The 26,970-nt window shown below is 49.8% G+C and overlaps 1 protein-coding gene across 7 annotated transcripts in view; it reads right to left on the reverse strand.

The window, feature by feature from the left end:
- robo2 (roundabout, axon guidance receptor, homolog 2 (Drosophila)) overlaps positions 1–26,970 on the reverse strand; it is a 282,559-nt gene that overhangs the window by 52,682 nt on the left and 202,907 nt on the right. For all 7 annotated transcript variants that reach the window (XM_076036459.1, XM_076036455.1, XM_076036456.1 and 4 more), the window contains 3 exons: positions 4,314–4,471; positions 3,826–3,946; positions 3,580–3,718 (listed from right to left, as the gene is read on the reverse strand). In XM_076036459.1, the coding sequence (XP_075892574.1) occupies positions 3,580–3,718; positions 3,826–3,946; positions 4,314–4,471 (418 nt within the window). The remainder of the gene's footprint in view (positions 1–3,579; positions 3,719–3,825; positions 3,947–4,313; positions 4,472–26,970) is intronic.

Raw genomic sequence — 26,970 nt, forward strand, 5'->3', positions numbered from 1 at the left:
TCCCCCACCCCTTATTATGGAACCAAATTAAATATACTCAACTGCCAATGTACACACATCCAAATGTGAGAAGCTCTCAGACTTGGTGTTAAGAGTTACAGTGCGAAAATGTTGCAAAGATTGAATTGCAGCAGCAGCAATGTTGTGTTGTGAACTTTTTAACTTAAAAAAAACTCTGCAAGTTTCTGCACTGCACTTTTTTCTGGACCCTCACAGAGGGCCGTTGGCTCAGCAGCAGATGCCGAAGACTTCCCCCCCAGGAAGACACGGCTCGCTGTAAACCATCTGATTCTAATCGTGCATATATCGGCAGAAATAATTAGCGCCCGTCACAAGCTGCTTTATTTCTCAGGAGTGGGGATTCCAGATTGCATACGCTGGTCAGTGATTTTAAAGCAGCTCAGAGCCTTTACAGTTTATTTTCTACCCTGGCGAGCTGCAACTCTCCTATTGGTCGCAGCCAGACCTTCACTGGCTTTCACACAAATAAAAGTTCACCCCACGGGTAGATATTTTTGTGGCATTATTTCTTTTTTCTTTGGTTTGTTGAGAAGTTCAGATGCGATGTCGGAGTCCAAGTGATGACAGAAAAAGTAAGAAAATCTAATTAAAAGTGGAACAGAGGAGCTCAACAAATCGTACAATCTATTTCCAGCGCCAGTTAATTACTCTGCGCCGGCTATCCTCCTGCCCTATGACTAATTTTTATGTGCGGTGAACCACATGTATTCCACATTTATTAATACAAGCGTATGGATTCCAGTTCTTCAGTGGTACGACAACAGTATTAACATTACACAGTTTATCAATAGTCATTTGGCCTTCCATGCGACGCCACCAGAGTCGTAATCTCCTGAAGATGGGATTCATTTGTGCATTTCTACGGGAGGATATTGATTTTATGACACGCTTGCAATTGGAAGCGAGGACATTCCTCCTGTCCAATGAAATGTGCGCACTCAACCTGCCAAGACTGGTTTATTACTGCGAGGCGGATTAAAACAAAAACACGGCATTTATCAACGCAGCCCTATAATATATTAGGAAAACCAGATGAGCTGTAAACCAGAACAGCCTGAAGTGACTCACCAGGGCGGAACAAGTGTTTTCCGAAGGCTGCCCGGGAGCCGGCGGTTAGCAAAACAACACAGTGTGATCAGCTGTCATTCATCCGTTCGCCACCGTGATAAGGACTGAGTTTTGGAGCCGGGCCTCCAACTTGAGGACGGATGATTCATGGGCAGATTGATCGGTCTGATTAGAGCGGCTTATCTTGTTTGCGCCGCCGAGTCCAACGCGAGCGCTCTCCTAACAGACGAGAAGCAACAACGGAATTCCTATTGCGCTCAGCAACGCACCTGTAACGACGAAACCCCCAATATTTACTCTGAGCCCCGCCAGAGCAAATTGAGTTTCAGTTCAGCTCGGCGGGGCGTCGTCAGCAGACGGATACCGAACTCAACTGGCACCGCCAACCGTCGACAGGTGCCCTGGACTAGACCAGCTTGTTTGCTCATTTTGGTTTACTTAATCAAAGCAGCAGAGCAAAAAAAAAAATAATGAAAAAAAAAAAAATCCAAAAGGAACAGCATTGTTGTCTTTGTCGTCTAATTGAAACTACTCCTCTGCTGTCTCTATCTCCTCCTCCTCCGTCCCACAGGGAGCCGAGCCTGTGCCATCCTGCTGTGCCAGTCTCTGTGTGTATGTGTGTGTGTTTGCCTACCAGGCTGCTGGAGCCGCCGAGCATATTAAAGACCTGTTTACTTAGCTGGGGCTCCGCTTCTTCCCTCTCCTCTCCGTACAAAGGTGCACGCGGCCGCAGAATGGGGCGCAGGCATGCAGGATGTGTGTACAGCGGGCAGGGAGCAGCGGAGGCATGTTAAAACAGTTCTGATGGCGGAGGGAAAAAAAGGCCGCTCTTATTAAGTCTCCATTTCTCCGGCTTATCATCATAATGAGGACAGAGTAACCTTTTCACACGGGGAGCAAACACAGAGCAATCCCCTCTGACTGAGTGCTTGATCTTTTATTCCTTTGCTAAAGTCCGGCTACAGATAGTGGAAGGAGACCGGCGGCTATTTCATCTTCTTTTTTTGGTTTCCTTAGATTTGCTCGCGAGCTGTCAAACTGAAAACGTGCGTCTTCCCTGGGATTTGAAAAGCAAAAAAAAACACAAACAGGAGCTGCATTTGATGTTTATTTTTCGATAGCAAGCGGCGCTAAAAGCATTGGCGGCTTCATCACTGAACAGCGTGGGGCGTTTTTCATTTTTGGCCACGGAGAGAGTCAGCAGGAAGTGTGTGTTGTGTATGATACAATTTTTTTTTTTTTTTTTTTTTTTTTGCTTCAAAGACGCTACAGGATTAAATATAGCAGGGAAAAACAAAAGCCCTTTGACTAATTAGAGGCAACGCAAAGTTATTGCTCTTCTTCTTCTTTTCTGCCAGCGTTTCCTTTCATGTGTTTCTACCAGTTTGCTTTTTCTGAGAGCAGAACGGGGGGCTAGCAAGGACACAGGACACTCACCCTTCCCTCTTAGAAATCTGTTAATTAGTCAACAGAACGGGCGACGCTCCCCGAGCCAGCTCGCCGTCCAGGACATGAGTGAAATACTTTCATGTGCCTTTTTAAAAATATATAAAATATTTTTTTTTTTTGCTCGCCGCTCGGAGTCCAAGTGGCCGCTGAACCGAATCCTTATCGGACGCAAAACAAGCAGCCCACGCTCTGTTCCGGGCAGCCGGCCCTGAGAGAGACCAGGTCCACCGACCGTGTGTGCGTATGTGTATGTGTGTGTGTGTGTGTGTGTAGTCGGGGGAGGAGGGGTTCTGACCCTCCCGGCTGAGGCGCTAAACGTCAGTGTCTTTGAAGTTCAGGCCAGAGCTGCCGACTGCCAGCGCCGTGACTCACAGCCCGGCAACAGGTCAGCACGCAGGGACTCGCAGGAAGCGACTGGCGGAGGCTGAAAAACACGGCTGCGAACGGTGGATTTTTTCCCCCCTCCTCTCATCAGTTTATTGTTGCAGCAGTGAGCGAAAGAATCAGTCTGGCAGGATAAACAAAAGGACCCTTCTGGTGTTTTCGGTGCAGCTCCGTTGTGGGCCCCATCATCGCCTCTCCCTCCTTCCTGTAAGTGTCTGACCGTACAACCTCTCTGCCCACTTACCTGTCACTCACTTTTAATTGTCGGGTTCCGTATCTGTTTGTCTCGGACGCCGACCCGCCCGCTGACACCCGGCAGCGGCAGCGGCGGCAGGGAGCTGTTCTCCTGCAGGGCCGCCCAGAGGTGGAGTCGCCTCGTCATGAATATGCAATGTGAATACGAACCTACTTAGCGCTCGCTGGCAGCCCGAGTGGGTGAGAGTCGTCATTAGTTTAAAACGCTCCGTCACTCACAATGACGGCGGCGCCGCTGCGTAAAGAGCCGCCTGTCACATCCCGGCGTGCAAAACACACACACACACACAAAACTACTTGTTGGTGTGAAGGTGAGCTTTTCACTCAGCAGAAGCAAAAACAAAAGCTTTTTTTTTTTTTTTTTTCTTTTCTAATTAAAAAGAATTCCAGATCTTCGCTCACCTCCCACGCGGAACATCGACGTCGTCTTTCCTCCAACGGACGTTCGGCTGCGGGTCCCCTTGCACCTGGCAGTGGAACTCCACCGCCTCGTCTTCCAGGACCACCTGGTTGATGGGTCTGCGGAGGAAGGTTGGCCGTTCTGGCGGACGAGAAGCGAGACTTATTTTAGCACTGAGGCGGCGGCAGCGCCGCAGCAGCAGCAGCAGAGGGTCGATTCCTCCCACAGGATGACGCTCCAACGCTCACCAAACACCGTCACTTGCGCCGTCTCGCTGTCCCTCTCGCCCACCATGTTGGTGCCCACGCACACGTACATGCCAGCGTCGCTCTTCCTCGTGTTGGAGATCATCAGCTTCCCGCCGCGGATCTGGAAGGAGACATTTTGTCACGGTTTGACGACTCCCAACTGTGCGCACGTTCCGAACCGCTTGATGATGATGATGATGATGATGGATAGCTAGATACTTTATTAACCCCTTTGGAGATATTTGGGTATCTTGAAGCTCACAGGTTTTTGGCAATAAACATAAAGGAGCAAACAGGAGCACAGATAGCAACCACATCCAGACTTGGAAGAATTAAAATAAAATTAACAATGATAATAAAACATTAAAAATGTTAAGATGTTATCAGTAAATGCATTGGATAATAAATGACAAATGAACGTCCTTTACTGACAATAACAAAGAAGGAAAAAGAAAAAAGGAGCACTGGCGGCGTTCACTCCCACTCACTGTGATCCGGTCGTCCTTGTCGTCGATCCGCACTTGGTCTTTCTTCCAGTAGATGGTGGGCTCGGGGTGGCCTCTGGGGGGAACGCACTCCAGGATGGCCGGCTCCCCCGCGGCCACCACGGCGTCCGTGGGGTTTTGTCTGAAGTCGTCTCGCAGCACTGCAGGGCGGAACAAAGACGAGAGGAGGGCGCTTAGGAGGAGGCTAGCTAGCTGGGCCGCAGCTGGAAACATTAGCGTGGACAAAAAACTAAACAAAACACCAAAACAAAACAAACAAAAAAGGTCTTTGTGCAGATTAAGTTGTAATTAAGTTGCACGCGGCGCTGATGTATGCGGCTCTCATTGTGCCCATTTAAATGGAACGAGCGGCCTCATCTGACGTCGCCGGCGCGAGTGGAAGCTAATTGAGCTAATGGACGTTCCCAGCGGAGTTGCGGGAACAAACAGACAGAATGGCCTGCAGCCCGCTGCCATTCACATGCGAGAGTGCACCAGTGGTGCAGCAGCCGCAGCAGCCACAGCAGCAGCGCAGTGCTGCTTCACTTCTGCGCACGGACACAAAGACACAGTCACACACACACACACGCACAGACACACAAAAAGAACTATGCGGCATGTCTGGCAAAACAACTGCAGCCTTACAGCTCGTCGCCCTCAGGTATTCCTTTCATCACACGGATTAGCTTAGCTCACACGCACCTGCCCGCTGCGTCTCGCACTGTGAAAAGGCAGTGAAATGACGGCAATAATGGCGGCGGGCGGATTCACGTCACAACTCCCCCGTTTCCTCCTGCGGCAGGACAATGAAAAGAATCCGGGCCGGAAACCGCAAATATGCCGGGCGACTTTAAACGAAGGCGTTTAAAAGCCGCCTGGAGAATCCCTGGCAGTGGTCCCTCCCTGGCTGCAGGTCAACACCTGAGCAGCCACACACTCTTCTGCTGCGCCATGTAAAGGCAGCTGCTGTTTTTCCACTGGATGGAGATCTAAGAGGTCCGAATTCATTCTTCACACTCCTTACAGTTAAACCGATTTTTTGTTTTTGTTTTATTTGTTGTCTCCTCCTGATGTCTGTTTCACATCTGTGACTGTGTGTATTTGCACGTAACTCAGGGTAACCGAGCACTGCTGTTGTGCAACCTCGTGCTGCGCAAAGGCACGAAACTCGCTCAACAGACCGTCTGTTTAAAGGGGGGGGGGGGGGGGGAGAGAGACAACAACTCCCACACAAATGAGTCAACGCTGACGAACTAAATAGAAGAACAGGTTCTAGGACGCTAACAGAAGGTCATCCCGGTCGCCTCCTGCCGCGCACGCTCAAACGCCGCCTCCCCCATTTTGATCTACAGTAAATCTAATCCATCGAGCAGCTCTTCAGGAATTCCAGCTTCTGAGCAGAGACACGAGATCCCTCTGAAGGATGAAAAAAAAAAAAAAAAAAAAAAAGGAGCGGCGAGCGTGCCGAAGGATGTTTGAAGATGCTCGAGGAGGCTAAATGAAGGGCGGCACCACAGGTCCTTATGTAAATTCCACACGGCACTCAGGACAATGGCGAGGAGGGCCGGCGAACATAAAAGGGGCTAACCGCTCCCTGCGCTGCGGGCTCCTCTCATCTCTCGGTTCAACCCCCCCCACCCCCCACCGCACACATCCACAAAGCCATTGTCTTTTTTTATTCACTTATTTATTTATCTATCTAGTGAGGAAAAGGGGAAAAAAAAGCAGAGTGGAAGCTTTCAACCCAATTATCCAGGGGGATGCACCGGGGGTACAGAGTGGGATTTTTTTTTCCTGTGACATGAATTCAAATGAAACCTTCACACTGGGGGGGGGGTGACAGGACGGAGGCAGGAGTGGAGCTTCTCCATCTCTGGCGCGACGCTGCCCTCTAATCTAGAGAGCTAAGGTAATTAGCCGGGCTCCGGCGCGGCCGACAACACACATTAGCACCGGGGCCTCGCGCTGCATTTGCATTACAAACAGGCGCCGTGCTGCTCGAAAATCATAGGCCGCTTTGGACCGAACGCTGCCTGTTGTTTTCAGGATCATGTTCCGTTTAATTGCTCCCCTTCCATTCACCGCCGGCGCCGGCGCGGGACTTTGTCGGAATCAATTTCCTTTTGAAACGCAGAACGGCGGCGGCGGCGGTGACAAAAAAAAGGGGGGGAGCGCGACGCGTTAGGTGCATCATTACGTCGCGCCGTCTAATCTGATCCGACGCAGGCGGAGGGAGCGTTCCACTAAAACGCTTCCCGAAACCCGCAATCTAAACACCAAATGCAACCCAAAAAACAAAGAACTAGAAACACAGCGAGCGGAGCAAATACAAACAGAACATCACACACACACACGCTGGCACTCACTTGTTGAGGCTGGGTTGCTGCGTGCAAACAGCGGGACGAGAGCGGCGGAGGGATTACGGCCCCGCGTGTTGGTTCAGGGCTTGTTAAAACCAAAACTAAACTTCCAACCGTTTACATTTACACGGCAAACGAAGAGGAGGCTCCAATCTAAATATGTTTTCGACACCGGGCGGCAATCCCTCCTGCGCCAGGGCCGCCGGTCATCAAGGTCAACCTCCGACCACGGAACCGACCGCGGACTCGGTTCTCGGGTCCGACGCCGGGTCGGCCGGCGCTTCTGCATCCCGATCATGGCTTGTTTACCCGGGGCGTGATCCGCGCAGGGGCCCGGCTCTGATAGGAATGCATTATTAGGTGGGTTTTGTCGGAGAGTGAAGTGCGACTGCGGGACCCCGGAGGCGCTCGCAGGGCAAATCAGAAGACAGACGTGAAGGTAATTGCCTTTTCTATCCCCCTGAAACGCTCCCCGCCCTGGCCGCGCTAAAAACATCTTGCCTCCCGCTGACTTCCAGCAGGGCCTCCAAAACTCCTGCCTCCCCTCCCGCTCACCCGCTTATAAATATTTAGCTTTTTTTTTTTTTTTACATTTGCACTCCTCAGTTGGCAAATTCTACATCTGTCGGTGCCGCTCCAGGCGGAGGGAAAAAAAGAGGAGCCGTATCTGAATAATCTGCCTACTCCTCCGAATTCTATTATTTGTTTTTATTTCCCTCCCAAATATCAGAGGATTTGGGAGTGGGAGGAGGTCTGGGTGTGTGTGTGTGTGTGTGTGTGTGTGTGTGTGTGTGTGTGTGTGTGTGTGTGTGGGGGGGGTCCTGATTTGAATGAAGGAGCATCAGGCAGGGGGCAAAACGAAGGCAAAATGCACTTCTTTCAGCTGGCGCCGCTTCAACACCTCCCGACTCGGCAGTCGGGTCGCTGGTTTTGCGCAGTGAAAACAGCCGAGGGGGGCTTGCGAGCGAAGCTCCTCGCCAAGATGACTCACAAAGAGAGAGTCTTGCCCGGCGTCTCCGCAGCCAGACCGGCCCACGTTCGCACCAGGGGAAGCCCCGGAACCAACAACCACCTGTGTGCGTCTGCGTGTGTGTGTGTGGCCGCAGCAGGGATGCTCTGACAAAGACTCAGGATGACGCGAAACCTCGGATTCTTAATGTTGCGGCGTGCACGAGGCGGGACCTCGCCTCTCCTTCTCCTGGGACTCCAGATTTTCTTCGCCGCGGGGCGACGCCGGCTGTCGGCCGGATTAGCGGGGAGCCTTGACCGCAGCGTCCGGGCCTGCGTCCTGAGATAAGTGCTGACCAACACCTCCATCTGCAGCTACTCGCCACCGTTCGCACAGAGTGAATCGCTGCATCGGCGCAGCCGGCCGACGACTAAAGGGACCTATGGGCCAAAATCTGAAATTTCACCCACTGACGGCTGACTGTTGAGTCCACACAAGCCCCAATATGTCTCATAGGCTCTTTGCCTATTTATTGTTTAACTACTGCAAACATGGGTGTAGTGGCTGTAACATTACATACTATTGTTCAAGGAAATATTTTGAATATTGTGACAGCTGAATGTAATGCATCTTAATTTTGATTTTAATAATAATAATGTAGCAGGTAGTAATACTCATTAAATATCATGAATGTATTTGTTGATTTATCAACTGGCAGCTACACAAGACTGTGTTTCCATGACCTTCGCATCGACCCCCATTCTTCTTGATTCAACAACAAATGCGAGCAAATTTGCTGTCAACAAGCTGTAATTTTGTTTGTCCTGTTTTGTACAACCTTCTTCAAATAAGACGTAGATTTTTTCATTTGAACTGCAGGAAGCTTGCGGGGATTTGAAAAAAAAAGTCATCCCAGCTTCGATCTATTTTGATGCGGGTTAAACGGCTCAAACTTCAATTCTTCTTCTTCTTTCTCAGATTTGAAATTCAATTGCTATAAAAGATGTTGGCAAAACACAAAAACCTAAAATAAAAAAAAAAAACAATAAACTGACTTTTTTTTTCCTTTTATCACTGCAGGGCTTGGCACCCTCAACGTCTGTGCATGTTTGCGCGCTTGTTATTATTACTTTCTGTATTTGCGGGAGAGAAAGAGACGGAGAGAGGAACAGATTCTCCTTGGATTCCTCCGCGCTTTCATAAATATTTTCCGAGGTCAGGCGGATAAGAAACACAGCGAGAGATTATAACAGCCAGGAGCCCGGCAGGGGGGCCAGGGGGGGTTTGAGGAGGGGGGGGGGGGGGGGGGGGGCGGCCCGGCCACCCCCAACCAGCAGCCTCTGATTGGAAAATAAACCGTGCACTCCACACAAACGGGAGGACGGGAGAGCGGCGGAGTGGTGGCTCCCAGCTATAATATCATTTCATTCGAGTGCTTTTCTGCGCTTCATCCGGCAGAGCGCTATTACAATACTGCCATTTCCAATTCCCCCCCGAGAGAAGAGAGAAGGTGTATATGTCACTTGACAGAAAAAAAAAAAAAAGTACCACACCCTGCCTGCTCGTCGTCGCTGATGCTCTCCATTACGTTCTGACGCTAAAGGGGGTGGTGTGTATGTGTGTGTGTGTGGGTGTGTGTGTTTGTGGGGTGGTTGCATAGGCGGCTGAAGCACATAACAGCGGAAGGGAAACGCGCTCCGTCCAGCTCCGACAGGCTCGTTTTTTTTCCCTCTCAGACAGCCGGTGCTGACTTTTGACCCTCATCCAGATGCAGAAATTAGCCCCTCAGCGGGCGGGGGTGGGGTGTGGGGGGTGTGGGGAGAGCGGGAGCTCTGCATGTATCCGCCGCACACCTCCACTGAGAGGCTACAGGTCAGAGCCGAAAAAAAAAAAAAGAAGGAAAGAAACAGCTGTGTAAAATGTGGCCGGCTGGCGCTGCCCGAGGCTGAGCCTCCTCCCAGGACCCGGCGGAGGCTCCCGTCATTAGCGCCGCTCTTCACCATCCCTCTCTGTCTCTCCCTCTCTCTCTCTCCGAGCACCGTCGGAGGTCATCCTCCGTCTTTTTCCCGTCTCCGGTCATCCCCCTTTTTTGTGGTGCATCCCGCTGCCTCGGCTCACTTTCTCACCGCTGCGGCCGTTCTGCGCTAACCGCCGCGCGTGGCCAGGCCCCCGATGTCACCCCCCCCCAACCCACACCGCCCCCTCTGCGTACGCGGGGGCAAAGGGGTTGTAAATAACACTGTCACTTCCCGAGATAAGATGCGGGAAATATGGAAAGGAGTGAAGCTAAAGAGAATCATATGGCCTGCGCTGATAGCATGGGGGGGTGGGGGGGGTGGGGTAATCACAGGTGGTGATACCACATGAAAAGTGCATCTATAACGTAGCCTTTGGATGGAGCAAGGCGGCGAGACACGGTGGAAAATATCCGATGATGGAGGGATTCCAGATGAAGGTCGAATTGAAAAAATGAGGGAAAATATATATGTGTGCGCCCATAGAGGGCTGAGCAGGTTGAATAAATAGAGTGCATTTTATCAAGCTCATACCACACACACACACACACACACACACACACACACACACACACACTGGGCTTTGAGCTGCGATTGGGCAGATAACCCTAAACAAACAAGCGTATTTAAACAGGAGCCGTGACCGCAGCTCATTTTTCAAACGGCGACCCTAATTTGGCCCAACGAGCCCCACAGGCCGGCGCAGCCACGGCAGCCAGCCGGACCGACCTATCACTGGGCCCATCCAGGAAAAAATGTGCCGCGCTTCCCAAGAAACAATATAATTAACTCTTAATGAACCTCTTTCCTTTTATTCCCCTTAACAATACCAGCAAACACACACACACACACAAATGCGTGCTTGCACACACGCGATTCAATTTAGGCTAATCCATGCTTTATGGTAATATATAGCTCATTAAAATGTTAGTTAAAAACTCATTAAAATTCACTCCAAGAAGTAATGGCTTCATTACAGTAATATGCTGAAAAGCATAGAAAAAGAGACAAGTAAGGACACGGAGAAGAAAGAGCGCAGAGAGCGACAGCCTTCTAATCACTTAATTGCGTCTCAAACGGAATACATTTGCATAGCCAATGACGGCGCCGCCCATTCGGAATCGCTCGCTCGCTCTGTTCGCAGAGCGCAAAGTCATTTACAGGTTGTCACCTGTAAAAGTTTAGAGGTGGTCTGAAATGAAAAAAAAATAAAATAAAAAGAAAATAGCCAAATTTTTTCCTGCCCCGGTGTGAAAGTGAATCTTTGGAGGGTTTGCAGAAAAGGAAGTAAGAATTGCAAATGAAAGGAGCCTCCATCAAGCGGTAGCAGCAGGAAAAGTCGCCTTGCTTTGTCGAGAAAGTGTCGGCGCGGGGCGACCGTGGCGCCGTGTCAGTAATGAGATGTGGAGGAAGTGGTGGTCGCAGACCGAAAGCAAAGTCACCAGTCTGCCCGGCGACAGCAGCCTGGCAAGTCGATATTAGGGCTTGTGTTGGTTTTAATATAATCTGCCTGTGTAATCTGTTTTTTTGAATGGATGAGAACAAGGAGCATTTATCCATTAATGGTTTCCCTGTCAGTCAATATATACCTGCTGTTCTTGCTACTTGTCAGGTTGGAAGTAGAGCAAAACAAAAACAAAACACTACTTTCTTTGTTAAATCTTCTAAATGCTCTTTTCCCAATGAAAACACTCCCGGAATTTGCACCCAAGCCACAGAAACCTCAGCCATTGTTGGTCCAATCTGTTTGTTTGTGTTTTTGTTTATGTTTGGGTGTTGGCGGTGGTATGTGTATGTGCGTGTATGTGCGTGTGTATGTGTGGTGTCTGTGTGTGTGTGTGTGGGGGGGGGTTGCTTGGCAGATGCAGACGCTAAGACTGGTGCCGGCTGATACCGACGTACAATGTGCTCGCTCCGATAAGCCGTGATGTTGTGCTGATGCTTCTACTCGGTCCAGAACGGACACTTTTACTGCGCAGGGAAGGGGAGGAGGGGAGGGGGAGAGGCTGCCAAGGAAGGAGAGGGGGTGTGGAGAGGGGGGGTGCTGGGGGGGCCTGGAGATGAGCGCCGGATTGATTTCCTGCCAATTCCAGCAGTGAGACGCTGCTGACGGAGGCAGCGAGGCGTCGTGATGGAGCAGGTGGGTCTGCTCCCAGCGTCAGGTGGGGGTGGGGAGTAGGGTGGGGTGAGGAGGGACCGGGCGGAGGAAGAGGCTCGGGGGAGACGGCCGAGACGTCTCCATGCGTCTTCAAAATCTGCTGATCTTCAAACTTCCGATCAGAGGGGGAACCGACGCTCCGGCGCTCCGGATCGAAGTTTAAAGTGCGTTTTTCACGCCGTCGATCTGTTTGTGTGTGCGCATGTGCGTGTCTGTGTGTGTGTATGTGTCCGGCATATTTCTGTGAGGTCTGGCCCGATGACATTGAGACAGTGCCCTTCCGCAGGGGAAAGATAATCCTGGGGGATGTTGCTGAACTGTGGCCGCGCCGAGAAAACAGGGCAGGATTTCCTCAGAGACAGCACAAATTCTCTCTCTCACACTCACACACACAGAGACACACGCATACAAATACACACACACACACACGCAGATAGAAGCTGAGTCGCTTATCCGCTGTGGCGTACTCATGCAGGCATCTCAAGCGAACGTGAAAGCCGGGCACGCCGGGTGAATCTTCATATAATCTTTAATGGCTCCACCCTCACTGTTTTTTTCATTTTATTATTATTTTTTTTTATATATCTCTTTATGTGAACCTATTTGCAGGAGCTTCCTTCCTGTAACTCTTTTATTGTTTTGCTCCATAATTGGATTGGCAGCGATGGCGAGCGGAGGGGGCTGTTAGCTCGCTTGTAAAAAAAAACAAAACTGGCGGCGGCGAACCCCCCCCCCCCCTTTTAATTAAACTCTCGGCTGGAGTTGAGCAGCCTTGATCACGCCCGCCGCTGACGGAGGTGCGCCAATGCTAGGACGCACGCGAAAGGAAGGGTCGCAGTCGGTCGTGCGGGATGGGGGTATAACAGCTGCACGTGTGGCGTTTCACTGTACTCGCTCCCTAGACGCCAAACCCGGTGCTCCTGGAAGCAATGGCGTGCAGGTCGGCGCTGTAGAAGAAAAGAATAATACAAATAAGAATAACACAGGCGAGCTTGGCCACGCCCACCAGCGCCGTGGAGCTCGTTGACAGTGTAAGTGGTAAAGTGAATCAATGGACGTGGATGAGTCTGACTGCTGTTGTTCCCTCTGCTGCTGTGTGTGTATGGCATTACTAGCTGCGTTTCTACTACCCCTAGAATTGCGCGGAAGCTGCGGGATATGCCGAAATCGCAACCGTTTGTCGAAACTTCAGAAATATCACTTTTATTTTGTGGAAAACTGTAATAGAAATGCAGCTAATGAGTGAGTACCGGCCTGCACTGCCCCCCACCCACCCACCAAGGTCCTTCTAATAACGGTCTCCTCAGATCATCCTCCCCTCAATCAATAGCGCCCCCCAGAGGAAGGATCCTCACGCCCATACGGCCACCGCCATGTTGTGTGACAAATGTTTCTACATCAGACGCCAGCCGAAAGGCTTCTGGATCAGAACCTTTCAGTGGAGGGAGACTTTGAAGCATCGGCCACATCCATCAGATGTAAAGGTCCGGGCCGTTTTCCCTCGGCGGGGGGGTGGGGTGGTGCCCGATCCAGCGAGATTTGTGGGCAAAGCCGAGGTGGAGATCTGTCAGCGGGGAAGAGGCGAGGCGGGCGGCGCGTGTGATGGGGTGTTAAATCACATGTAGCCCAGATGCAAAGACATTTAAAGAGATTTATTGATCACTTTATGGATCTTATCTCTTGAGGAAGAGCAAAAAATTAAAGTGGATACCAAGATGACCTTTATGACTGCCGCCTCGCCCACCGATGGAGCGTGGCTGTGGATGGGGATCTGATATTTTTTTTATTCTTTTTTAACCTCAGTGTCCCACACACCGGCAGTGTGCGCGCGAGCTGTTTACGACCCAGGAGGTAAAAGCAATTTGCCGTTTATTCACAATGTGGATCTTAAAAAAAAAAAAAAAAAAAATCCTCTTACCGCTTCATCCTGTAGATGTGTTACCAAAAAATATGTGCAGCTGCTGAGGTGGAACGGAACACCGCACATAATGTCTAAATACTTGGAATAAATTGCGGTAACATTGCCGTGGGCTCAGCAAATCAACGCAACATTAGGCACAACGACGTATCGCACAAGTTCGCGCTGTGTGCTGCACAAAACGACACATCCGCAACCGAAAAAAAGAAATAAGTCTCGTCCTGCGTGTTGACGCAGTCTAGTCGTTCCCTGCTCGGATGACAGAAAACATTTTTTCAAAGCAACATTCAAAAATGCGCGGCATTGCGTTTGCATCTGTCTGCATGTGATGCAAAGCGCTCCCGAGTGTTGTGCACCGCAGCTCCGTCACTCGCGGGAGGAACGATTTATCGAAGCCGCGGCCTCCTTTGCATCATCCGCATCTCCCCAGCATCGGTGACAGACACTCGGGCTGCTTGTTTCACGATCCAATTCCCTTTAATTGCATTACAGGCAGGATTGCGTTAGTTGCATCTGTAATCAGCTTAACGGCTCCGGTTCAGCTGGTTATACCTACACACCGAGCTTATGTAACCTGTGTGTTGGTGGTGGGGGCGGGGGAGGGGGTTTCATTCATTCCAGGGCACCCAGGTACTCACTCAGGTAATCTGGCCTGCTGGAACCATTAGTCTGCATGTAATAACACTGGGGCCTGGTGTGTGTGTGTGTGTGTGTGTGTGTGTGTGTGTGTGGTGTGTGTGTAATTCAAGCCATGCTTGCATTATCATGCAAATGGAAAAACAATCTGAAACACACCGCCGGTTGCCAGACTCAGGATCAGCGCAGAGCACTGTGTCTAAACCATCCCTGATCTGCCCTTCAGCCTCTTCCCTTCCTACCTTTTTCCCGCTTCCGACCGAAAATCCGCCGACGTATTGGCGTTTCACATACTGTCCTACAAAGTGGTCTTCTAACGCGTCCTTGTGAGGTCAACGATTAAGGCGAAGGAGAGAGAGAGAGAGAGAGAGAGAGAGAGAAAGAGAGAGAGAGAGAGAGAGAGAGAGAAGCTGCGTTTCCATTAACCCTTGAATTGCACAAAACCTAAATATCGCGATAAAAAAAAAAACAGGTGATGGAGATGCCTAATTTCCGGAAAAATCTCTCAAATATCGCGAAAAGGTTGTGACGCTCTCAGTAGGTAATTTTTCAGATGTATCGATATAGAGGTATATCGCAAAAGTCTAATGGAAACTCTTTTTTTCGCATTTACGTAGGCGCAGGCGTGACGGAGTTCACTCCAAGGGAAAATTGTGCGTTATGTTTGGACGGAGGAGACAGAATGTTTTACAAGTAATCAAAGAGATAAATTTAACAACCATTCTTGACAGCAAACAAACGTTAACAGACAAAAGCAATTGTAATTCTCGTAAATCTAGCGGGACAAGATTTTAGGAGAATTACGTCCCGTGAGATGAGATTTTACGAGAATTACAGTTTATGCGCTTTACACCGTTCAATGGAAATACCTGCAAATCGCAATTGCACTTTGTAAAAAAAAAATTTAAATATCGCTTTTATTTTGCGATAAGCTGTAATGGAAACACAGCTAGAGAGAGTGAGAAAGAGAGGGAAAAAAAAAAAAAGTTAATGAAGCAACTTCTAATCCGAAGCTATTCGGAGTTCAGTCAACAGTATTGACTGCATCGCAGATGGGATAAGATATCGTTGGAGGGCACCGGTGACCTACATAGCAAGGACAAGACAGTGGCTCAACAGAAGCGCAGCACAGTGATCCCGCAGCTCTCCAGGGCACAGAATCTGCAGCCGAGGCGCCACACTGAAAGGACACCGCACGTGTGTGCGCGGGCGCGCACGTGCGCGAGGCATTTCCACTTCTGCCCACACGCTGTCTTTTATCTTTACAGCCCAGTGCCCTCGCAGGCGGAATCCAGCCGGAGACCGGCCACATACCCCCATTACCATTAGCAGCTGTGCAACACGCAATCAATACTGATCTCAGCCCGCAATTAGCTAATAATTCAATGAGCCACAACTACTGAGGCAGAACTGCTGGAGATAGAGAATGCCAAGGAGGTGGAGCAGTATCGTCTGCAACGTGTCTGCGCTGAGTGATGGATGGCGGAGCCCGAACTGGTGGAGATGACGAGATCAAGTATAATTTTGGTCTCTGTTTTCATTTGATTACCACTTTAGATTCAGACGTGCCAAACTCATTTTCAGACTTGCAATGATAATTTGTCTAATTGATGACAGAAATTGAAATTTGTTTCTGAATTCGGGCTAATTTTGAGAGGCAGAAATTAAAAATGCCTGCAACTGTTCAAAATTCCCAATTCTAGAGCCCAAAGTTACATTAAACAATATAAAGAGGATGTCCCCAAGTTATGGGAGAACTTAAAAATGTATTAATTCCAGATGGTGAAAGGTCACGCTGATACAGCGACATTTGAAGTGGTCACGTCTCGATCTCTGAGATGCTCGGGAGCCTTGGGCAGGGGTCTCAGCGGTGAGACTGGACACTGATGCTGCTGCGGACCCCCACTCAAGCTTTCTCTCTTTTTTTTTTTGTCTGTACTCCTGCTGGAACCCCTCATTGCACAACGCACACACAAGGGCCTGCACTCGGTCAGTGGCCCTGGCGTCAAGCAGCACCCGCAACGCACAAACCTTCCAGTGAGAGACGCTACACAAAGAAACCGCTGCGAGGCCCCCCGCCTGCGCTGTGGCCGTGCACACTCACGCAACCATGTGAACGCTCCCTTGGGTCACGGAGAAGCGTCACTGTCAGACTGTGACCGCAGCGAAACCCAATTAGCACATGTGGTTTTATCACTTATCTCATTTAGAGCTACACATCCAGTGGGGGTGGAGAAAATAATAAAACCCTCCATAGGACTGTTTCATTTGCCTGGTGGTCTGCCCCCTGCTGGACACTTACTGACTCACGCCAATGAAAAGGCCTCATGCAGGGCGTGAAACTCACTGTGCATCTAATAATGCGAAACGTGCAAACTGGAGGTGAATTGAGGGGAATTTCCCTCCGAGTCACTTGCAATTAAAACAAAAAGCGGCTGCTGCTCGAGGGTCTCGGCTCGGCACGTCTGGATTCCTCGCCTCTCGAAAATCGGCAGGATGGATAATGAAGTGGCTGACAGCAGCGCCGCCACAACACCAGCCTTATCCACGTCTTCAAACACTTCCATCTCCCACAAGCAGCAAGGAAAAGGAGGAGCGCAACAGAGCTGAGCTATCTCGCTAGCAGCCCTCGCTGCGGCAGCGGCGGCGGCGAGGGCTGCTAGCGTATTCATGCGCCGTATCAACTCCGGGGCTCTTTGATGGCACAGATCGCCATTCGAGATTCTGACAAGCACACTGAATGTATTGTTTGGGAAACACTGCAAAAAAAAAATCTGGCTTCTTGCCCTTCCTGCAGGCTGGCATTCGCTGATTTGAACCCCTTCGATTGGTATGGATCGGCTAATTGCGTCCGCTCGGCATTAGCATTATTGAATATCAGACGCCATTGGGACGACTTCTCCCCTCGATGCTATTGACTTTGCTGATGCGGGGAGATGGCCCCCTGCTCAATAGAAGTCAAGAACTAAATAGCAATCCGGTGAAGAGTCTTAGCAAGAGAGAGAGTGAGAGAGAGAGTGAAACAGTGGAGTGTTTTTTCCCCTCCACCACCACCTTTCATTATTCAGCCTCAAGCCATGAATAACTGAATAACTGAATGCGTGATCGTCGGGGATGAAGGTTATATTTTCATACAGCGTGTCTAAATGTGGCGGCGAGCGCAACAAGCCGCAATAAAGCGCTTTCCTCCTCCTCCTCGTCAACGAGTGGCGTTTAAAAGACGAGCTAGCTGCTCCGCTCATCCGCAACTGATGCCTTTACAGCCATTTCAGCGTTCGCCGCTGCATCCTCGCATGCAAACGGCACAAATTGATGCTTAAAGGCTCCATGAAATGCAATTATTTTGTTTGTCAAACCCTGTTTTTTTTTTTTTCAAATTCCATTCCAATTTTCTTTTTAACTTTTCTTGTATCTCACGCGAGACAGCGAGCCCAGCGTGTTGTTTCCTCTGCCATTAAAACAGTGGAAGTATAGAATCGACCCACTTCCAGTGTTGACAGAACACGCTAAACAACACATAACCTGCATCACAGGTTGTTTAGCCAGTCGCCCACTTTAACGCCGGAATGGTTTACAAAGACAAAGGTTTTGAAAGTGCAAGAAGGGTGAAAATGTGTTTGCTGCCTCAGTGAATGAAAGCATGTGAAGTGAAACAGTCAAACACAACAACATCAAATCAAAAACGACTTTATCAATCCGAAGCTGAGCAGAACATTGTGTTTCAGCTCACGCAGATGTGTTGGTGTGTTGTGACAGTCTCTGGCAGGCTGCTTGAGATTTTTTAGCCTATTACGCTGCACAGATGCCTTTTACAATCTGTTCCTCTCTGTTTTTAAATTTTACCGGCCTTCTTTTATTGTCTGGCTTGATAGTCGAGTCCGGACAGCGCCAAGCCGAAAGCGTCCAAAAGTCTCTTTTCCCGGCTCCGGTCGCCGAGTAGTAACCCTCACTCTGGGCTCCGGCGCCACAGGCTGCTGAATTAAATATGAGGCCGGGCGTGGGAGGGTAGGAATGGGGGAGGGCGGGAGGAGGGAGGGACGGGGGAGATGAGAGTGGACGAGCGGAGGGGGGCAAAAAAAAAAAAAGCCTCTATTTAAATAGCGGAGAGGTGACGTGTGAGCGCCGGGCGGCCGAGGGGAACCCCTGACCTCAGCGTGCAGCCGTGACAAGCAGCACTTAGCGTTCTCCCCGGGAGCCTCGTCCCACCAGGTAATTGTTGCCCTGTTACATCAACACGACCCACCGGCTGCCAAACAAACTCAAAACAAACAATCCGAGCACCTCGCCGCCGCCGCTCCGACCGGCGGAAAAACCGTCCACGTCCGTCCCGACAAAAAAAACCCGTCATTAACGCAATTAATTCCACTTGAAGTCGATCGACTCGGCTGAGGGAAGGAAGGGAAGGAGGGAAGGGAAGGGGAGGAGGGGGGGAAAAAAAAGAAAAGAGAACGGACGTTTTTTAAAATTGCCTTTTTGAATTTCGTCGGCTGATTACCATAATCGCTTCACGGCTCACAATACAATGTAAATGTGTGCCTATTAATGACGGCAATTATCGGGGCTAAAAGAAAATGGGCTGCCGGCGCGAGCAGACCAATCACTGTGAGTGGATAAAACACAAACAAAGCAGACTTTCTGACTGCTGCCGTAATGGGAGCGCCATCACCCACGACTTCTGTCCAGGCGAGGGAGGTGTGGGGAGGGAAGTTTATATTTTTTTTATTATTTATTTATTTTTACTCAGGCAATTTTAAAGGGCTAATTCCAAGCTGAAAAGAGGCCTCCGTCCTCCTCTTCTGCAGCACTCTGGAGCTGTCAGGCCGTAACCGTCAGCCTCCCTCCCACGAGCCCTCGCTTCACTGTCAGGCCGGGAAAAATTCCACCTTCATTAATAGCAGCCACTCATGTCTGACTTAAAGGAACGCACAGCCTATCAATTAGCGCCGGCAGGCAGGCAGCACAGCCAGTCATAGTGCACTCACTTCCTGCGCGTGCTTGTTCCATTACAGCCTTTACGTCTCCGCTCATTAACTAAAAACGACTCACCTGCGGGTCCCTCCGCTCCAGCCATTCATCTTAGTGGTGCTTTGGAAGGCGTCCTTCGCTCTCTCGGGATGAATCACTTCCCTTCGTTTTAAAAGTTGTGTTTGTACCGCGGCCAACGCGTGCATTCGCCTCCCTCCATCATTAATGCATCCATCTATCTTTGCGGGGTATCCATTCCCTTTTACTTGATCAGTTAATTTCCCTCCCATCGCCTGTTGTCTGAGTGACCCTGCCGACCCAGGAGGATCTCCTAACAGGCTCCCCTTGCCCATCAGGATTGATCGGTCGGCGGCACCCTGTCAGACGTGATCAATACATCATTCCTTCAGTAACAACAACCCCCCCCCCCCCCCCCCCCCAATCTTTCTCTCTCTCACCTCCTTTCCCCCAGCATCGCTTTGCTTCCATTTTATTATTATTATTTCTCAGGGCGCATTGATCGGATGGGATGCCCCCCCCACTGCTATAAAGCACACCACAATTAGAGCGGCGCCTAATCTTCTTGTTGACTCCTTTCTACTCAACGGCAGCCGGCAAATGAAGAGCAGATGATAATGAAATCTAATGTGATTCTGCGGAATTAAATCATGGGCACGGCGAAGGAGGGCCCGACCGCAGCTCTACAACGATGAGCGTCCTCGTACAGTCGATGCGCATCAGCGAGACACCAGGAGCCACGTGCTGTGCATTATTCAGCGTCAACAGGTAAGAGAATCTACATGCACACTGTGCGATATCATAACAGAAAATAAAAAACAAAAAAATGATGACACACATGAAGGAAGGCGGATTCATTTCCATCCCATTAGGAGGATGTCTGCAGAGTAATATTACATTTCTGAGTGAGTGCAAAAAAAAAAAAAAAGTATGGGGGGCGGTCCTTTGTAGTAAAATAATTTAATAATCATGAACTCTTGCCTTAATTAGGGTAATTCTGTTCGGGGGGAAGCACTAATGACAAGCTTAATGTTGAGATGTCAGCATTTCTTCTCCAAGAACCATAATGACATCATATTTCTTTGTCTCTCTTTCAACTCCGAGGACTTTCTACCGTCACGGATGAATCTGCCGGCGATGGAGAAAAACGATTTCTGCCGCATCATCACATTAGCATTAGCAGCGAGCTCGAGAGAGGGACAAAAATAGACATGCAGCTAATTTGATCATTGAATTATGGATTTAACACGCCTGTGTAATTTGGCCATAGTTTTTAGGCAGCCCTCGATTTTTTTTTTTTTTTTTTTGAGGACAACACTGGTCATGCGAAGAAAATCTGTCTGCTCAGTGCACGGCGCACACGGGGCAGCAGTGTGGAACGGCAGGAGTAATTAGCGGCTCGGGCCTGCAGCTCCCTGTGAAGTCCGGCCTCTTTGAAGGTGGGAGCTCTCACCAATCAGTGGCCCCTCTGATGTATGTTTATGAATCTTTCAGGGGAGTGAGAGCCGCTAACGAGGGCCCATCCATTACCATTTGAGATGTAATTAGCATTGTTGGAGGATATGGAGCCGGGCCAGGCGAGAGTGGCTCAATTTTTTGGGCTCGGGCTGCCTGGGCGTCCCACAGGACGGCAACAGCAGGGGGATGAAGAGAGGCAGTGAAAGGACAATCCCAGGAGGGGACGCCGGCGCTTCAACAGGCCTGACATGTAGGTCAGCAGCATGTATACGGCCGCACATGGCTGCATCAAGATTGGCAGGAACCATTTTTGAAGAAGGAGAAGATGAAGAAGAAGGAAGAAAATGGGCTTAATGACCATCCGGATGTTTCTCTCAGCTAATCATGAAAAAGGTTATTTTATTATTGGTCACCCAGGCTGTCGCTTTACATGTCTGCGTGGGATGTAAATTCGATATAGTGCATCTCAGGTTCCTATATACTGTCTGGTCACTGCAAGTCACCTGCAAGTTGAAAGGCTCAATGTTAAAACAAGTTGCATGTCTTTATTTTTCACCGTGGGAAATTCAGATATATCTCTGACAACAGTCTACTTAGCTCTTTCTCCAGGTTTCAGTAAAAGGCAATGGTATTGTTTCCTTTTGTGACATCATAAAGGGATGATGTCCAAAAAGTTTAGTTTTTTTTTTAGCACACCGCTTCTCAAAAAACGGCCAAAGAAAAAGTTGGATCATTGACTGATAAGAGACATTATTGTTAAAAATATAGGACAATAAATCTAGCAGTCATGATCTTTGACATGTGTTCTGCACCAACCAACATGTAAGGGTTCAAAGTAAGTAAAAGAAAAGAGCAGAGACCCTAAGTGGCCGCCAGTCTCAGCCTCTTAGGTTGCACTGAGTCAGATCAGGTGTGACTCTCGCTCCGTTGGTTAGTCGACCTTTAACCCCTCCGCTGAGAGTTCAGACGGCTGAGCCCCCGGCCCCCCACCGACCTCCCGGCTGTCTGAGGGGCCGTAGGGGTCACGACTGTTTTCACTGCCAATATCAACTGTGCTTTAGTGACGGCTAATGAGCCATTCGTCTTCATCAGGGGCCACTCGCGCGCACGCAGGGCGCCAACAGATTGCTCAAGTGCGACATGGGCGAAGACACGCTGACCAAAACATCTCCTTGTTTTTGAGTGCTCCGTCCAAACACGGCCTGCACGATGACTCAGGCTCACTGACAGCTGGTGAACACATGAGAGGCCGAAAACACGGGGCTGGGACGGTGCCGCCGCCACCTCTCTGGAGAGGTGCTGGTCTAACAGTTGCCGTCAGCAGTGAGGCCACTCGGCCGGCTCGTCTGTCAGGTTTTCCACACGCTTCCTGGTCCGACCGAGCCTGCAGAGCCACATTAGCTGGGGCTGCTTGCATCAGCAGCCATGAGACGGAAAAAAAAGGGGCGCCTGGGGGATTTTGGTTGCTTGGAACTCTTGGCTCAAAGGCGCGACCATTAATGAGCGCAAACCGGGACCTGTCCACTCCCCCTTGTGGTTACACGCCACATTACCAGTTGTGAATCCAAAAAAAAAAAAAAAAGAAGCAGTTATGGGGCAAACCGCTAATTAAAGTGGCTGAATCTGCAAGGACGACCAGACCTTGTGTAAACAAGAGGGTGGACTGGGAAATCCAATCATTGTAAAAAAAAAAATTAATAGAGATATCATAAAGGAGGGAATGGCCCATTTTTGCTTTCCCCCAACCAGTTCTGAGCTGATTTATCCGATGCGGTCGGTGTGAGTTTTAGGATCAACGGTGGACTTGTATAAGTGCCAGAGAGCACCTGGCCGGGGCCGCTTGTAATTTCCATCAGCGTGCGCAAACACGGAATAAACGAGGCAGATTCAGTTCGGCAAAAACCCCCATATTGAATCCCGGAAGAGGCACCGTGACATAATAAATAGGCAAACAAACAGTAAAGCTTGAAGGTTGGGTGGAGAAGCTGAGGCTTTCAGACATTTAGGGATGACATGTAATGTAATGGGGGAGTGGTAAAAGCCCCTGATAAAACAGTCGACGGTGACCTCGGCCCACTTAGCCGGCTCGCAAACACGAACAACGGTGAAGTCGCAACATGTGGCGCCGCCTGCTCAATTGCAAATGCACATGTAAAAGAAAATGGGAAAAGACGATTATTGTGCGGCAGTGAAGGAAAAAGAATGTCGAGGGCGATGGGGATACCAGCAGTGGGCCAAAGAGTTCAGTGCCAAGATTATCTCGACAGTCATTAAAAAAACCTTCTGATCTGGAGGTTGTGTTGAGCAGTTTAGTATCAACCTCAGCGTTCTGGTACCAACACATTCAATATTAAAGGGTCTTAAACTGACGGCTTGCACCGCCGACTGAGATTCAGAGCTTCGCTGCACTGAAATGTAATTTTTTTCCCACCTGCTGTTACCTCAAGAATCGCATTAAAACGTCACCCCAGAAATCACGGTAATTGGGCTCCGAAAAGGTTTTGTACCGGCTGTCAGCCAAATCTATGGGCTTAGCGAAAATTCCAGCGGCCGCCCACCCTTTTTTTGAGTCGCTGTCAAACGGGCGGCGTGAAGATAAAATAGAGATCGCCGACTCGTCGCCGCCGCCTGATTTAAGCGTTATACGGCTGGGAGCATGCGCTCCAACCCCCAACCCCCAACCCCCGGCACCTGGCTGCTGGTGGAGTGCGCTTGTTTGTCGGTCATTGTGCTTTTGACAGCGTGTCAGCGTGTGTCAAACATTAAACGCTTCGAAATGGGCCTTCTCGCTCAAAAAAAAAAAAAAAAAAAAGTGCCCTGGGACCGGTTGCGCTCGGCTCATCCTCCCTTCCATCTCGGGCCGTGACAGTTCGCCCGCTGGAGAGGCGGCGGCTAATTTTACTGCCGGCTGACGTCCACTCAGCTTGAGTGATGAGGTAGCAGGTTTCCTCCGCGCGCGAAGCTCTCCTCCACCTTCCCCCACCCGCTCCACTCCTTGCCTCCGCTCTCTCACACACATACAAAGAAAATTATATCAAAACAGTGAACTCGGGAGCGAGGCCGACTGTGCTGATGGGCCCCATTACTGGCCCCTTACTGGCAGCCGCTTCCAGGCCCCCGCGTCGCACCCTGCAATTCCTGGGAAATATACCGGACTGTGAGGACGCGAGGCACGCTCCGCTGCACAGACGCTGCGCTGCACAGACGCTCCGCTGCACAGACGCTGCCCAGACGCTAACGCTGATCCGCCCTCCTCAAGGTGACGGTTTACAAGAATATGCATGGACCTCTCAGGGATAGTTAAAGGCAGGGGGGCGAGACACGAGCAGAGCTGCTGGTGCTGCTGCTGCTGGTAGCGGTCGTGGTCCCTGCCCCCCTCTGGGGGCTAGCAAAGGCCTCCACTGTGATAAAACCCTGATGAAGACAAATGCCCAGAGTCGGCTTCAGCTCCGGGAAAGTGGCATTTTGGAAATGGCCGCTTGGATGACTGACGCGCCGCCTAATTGGTGACCTGCAGGGCGAGAGGTGGACTGGGGAAGGCCCCTCCACTGACAGAGTGGCATTAGAGTCCATCTATTCTGGGGCGGGGTGCGGGGTAGGGTCATAGATCAAGTGATCTGCACGGGGAAGGTTGACGGGATAGAGATGTGTGTCGCCTTTTTTTTCCTGCTCTCAGGCAGAGTGAACTGGCAACTTGAAGCTCATTAGGGGAACTGAGCATCGAAGCCGGATTAATACGTGAAGACCAGTTTGGAACCCTGGAGGTTGGCTTCATGCATAGCTCCATCTTGAGCTTCCAGTCCATTTTGAAAAATATTAAGTACAAAAGAAACACTTGTACGGTTTGTAAAGGTATGAATTTAGGGCTCCTTGTGAATTGACAGTCATTTTTAGTGTTTTTGCAACCAAATCTGGCGGCTCCTGCTGGCCAAATGCCAGAATGCAGGTTTTTGGCACTTCTGCTTTGAAGTCCCTTCTTGAAAACCGAAACACAGAAACATTTGTACAGTTTGTAAAGATATGAATTTAGGTTCCTTTCTCAATTGACAGCCAGTCATTTTCAGTGTTTTTGCAACCAACTTTGGCGACCCCTGCTGGTCAAACGAGAGAAAGCAGGTTTTTGGCACTTCTGCTTTGAAGTCCCTTTTTGAAAACCGGAAGCCCTGATACAACAAACTAGTCTGTTCCGGGCGGTATTGATAATATGTGAATCAGAAAAGAAGTAGTGACACAAGGTGAGACGGTCCTCAGTGTGTGGGAGTGTGTGTGTGTGTGTGTGTGTGTGTGTGTGTTGTCCACCTGGCCGGCTTAGCGACGGAGTGAAAGAAAAATAAAACATCTCCTGTTTAACACTAATCCGAATCAGGATTTAAACATTACCCACTGTGCTCTGTTCCTCTTACAGCGGCTGGAGGGAATTCGATCACACGCCTGAATTAATACCTAATCACAGCAACCCCGGATGCTCTTAGCTGCGGCCTGTGTCCGCCCGCCGAGGCAACCGGAGCGACGGAGACGCACACGCATACACACCCGGCATCATCACGCGCAAATGAACATGTGGGTGCACACTTGGATCCCCATCGCCACCACTCGCTGTCAAAGTCACACACGCACTCTGTGAACGAACGCACACGCCCGCGCCGTCTCTGTCTGAGGGAGTCAAGTGGAAATGTTTTCTCCCCCCCCCCTTTCTATGAGAACTTCTTGCTGCTCGACTCCTAATTGACAGCACAAAGACTTACAGTAATCTTGTGGTCAGGAACGTCAACCTGCTTCCCCCAAACCGCAACTCAGCAAGCGACACTCAGAGGATGTGAGCGCCAACGGCCTCCGTGTCCGAGAGCTTTGTCTAGATCGAAGGCTGCGGTGCTTCTGTGTGTTAGTTAGCGGGCTCATGACGGCCACGGCCACACACAGACACACCCACACATACTCCCGTGGATCTCTGATTGGAGAAGAATGAACGGGAGAGTGATCGTCATTTGGGGGAATCCATGTGAGAAATGGTTTTAAAACCCTGTTATTTGCTACCAAGGCAACAGATGGAACACATTTTGGTGTTCTCGCTCACTATGGACAAAAAATTATAGTTTTCAAAGGACAATCCACGTCAATAATTCAAAACACCCCGGCGTGGGCAGCACCGGACCAAGGTGATGACTAGTTTCCCATGTTTTTAGAGCAAATAAAACAATAGAATAAAAAAAAAAACGCTGGTAGAAGGTTGAAAACATTAACAAAGAACAGAAAATCTATTAATCTTTTTGAACCGGTGTAACTGGTTAAAATCAGTAATTTTCATCCTTAACAAACGCAAAAACATTCACCTGTCTCTGCTGTGACACTTAATGTCAAGGAAGTGCTTTTCTTTTAATTCAATTCAATTGTTACTGAGTAAAAACAGCAAATGAAAACAGTGGCTGGTTGAATAATAAGCTAAACTGCTTTCGTTCAACCTGTCAGGGACGGAAGAGACGGCACGCTGTAACGTGACCGTCCTGCTAAGTCAGAAATGCAAAACAGAAAATACTATTTAGATGTGACACGGATAGAACAGAATTGACAGATACTACGCCCCCCCCCCCACGTCCGCCGCATCATTATCACCGGCTGAGGAATGATATATGCAAAAAGGAAGGAGCTAGGCCTCCCTCTGCCCAGGGAGACGGAATAAAATAGTGGCGCGTTTACTGGGAGGACAAAGAAACAAAAGAAAAATGAGACGGACAACAAACCCGCGTGAATCAAAAAGGCTTTGGGGGTTTTATCTGGCGGCAGCATGTGGGAATGATAATGGCCATCTTGGATCCAAAAAGGACAACCATTCATCTTAACCCTGCACCGCCTGGCAAAACTCATAATCCCCCCTCCACCCCCCGCCCGAACACCCGCGACCCACCACTAGACAGACAGCAGGAGGAGGAAAAAGAAAGAAACGGCACTTTGAAGGCGCGGGATAAGACAAAACAATGGGCGGCTCTCCCCTCCTCTCCAGACCCAGCGTGATTATTTAACATTCCCCGGAATACACTCCATCTGCCAGCCGCCATTAATTCCTTCTCTTACCAAATCTTCACCTTTACACCTCTGAGATTATCCCTCTCTTTCACAGCGCCTCCAATCGGATTAATACCTTTTCCCCAGTGATGAATTATTTTACTCAGTCTTCCACCTTTTTAT

This window comes from Nelusetta ayraudi, unplaced genomic scaffold (assembly GCF_046127955.1).
Source record: "Nelusetta ayraudi isolate G7.1 ecotype Tasmania unplaced genomic scaffold, CSIRO-AGI_Nayr_v1 ptg000048l, whole genome shotgun sequence".
Classification (NCBI taxonomy): Eukaryota; Metazoa; Chordata; class Actinopteri; order Tetraodontiformes; family Monacanthidae; genus Nelusetta; species Nelusetta ayraudi.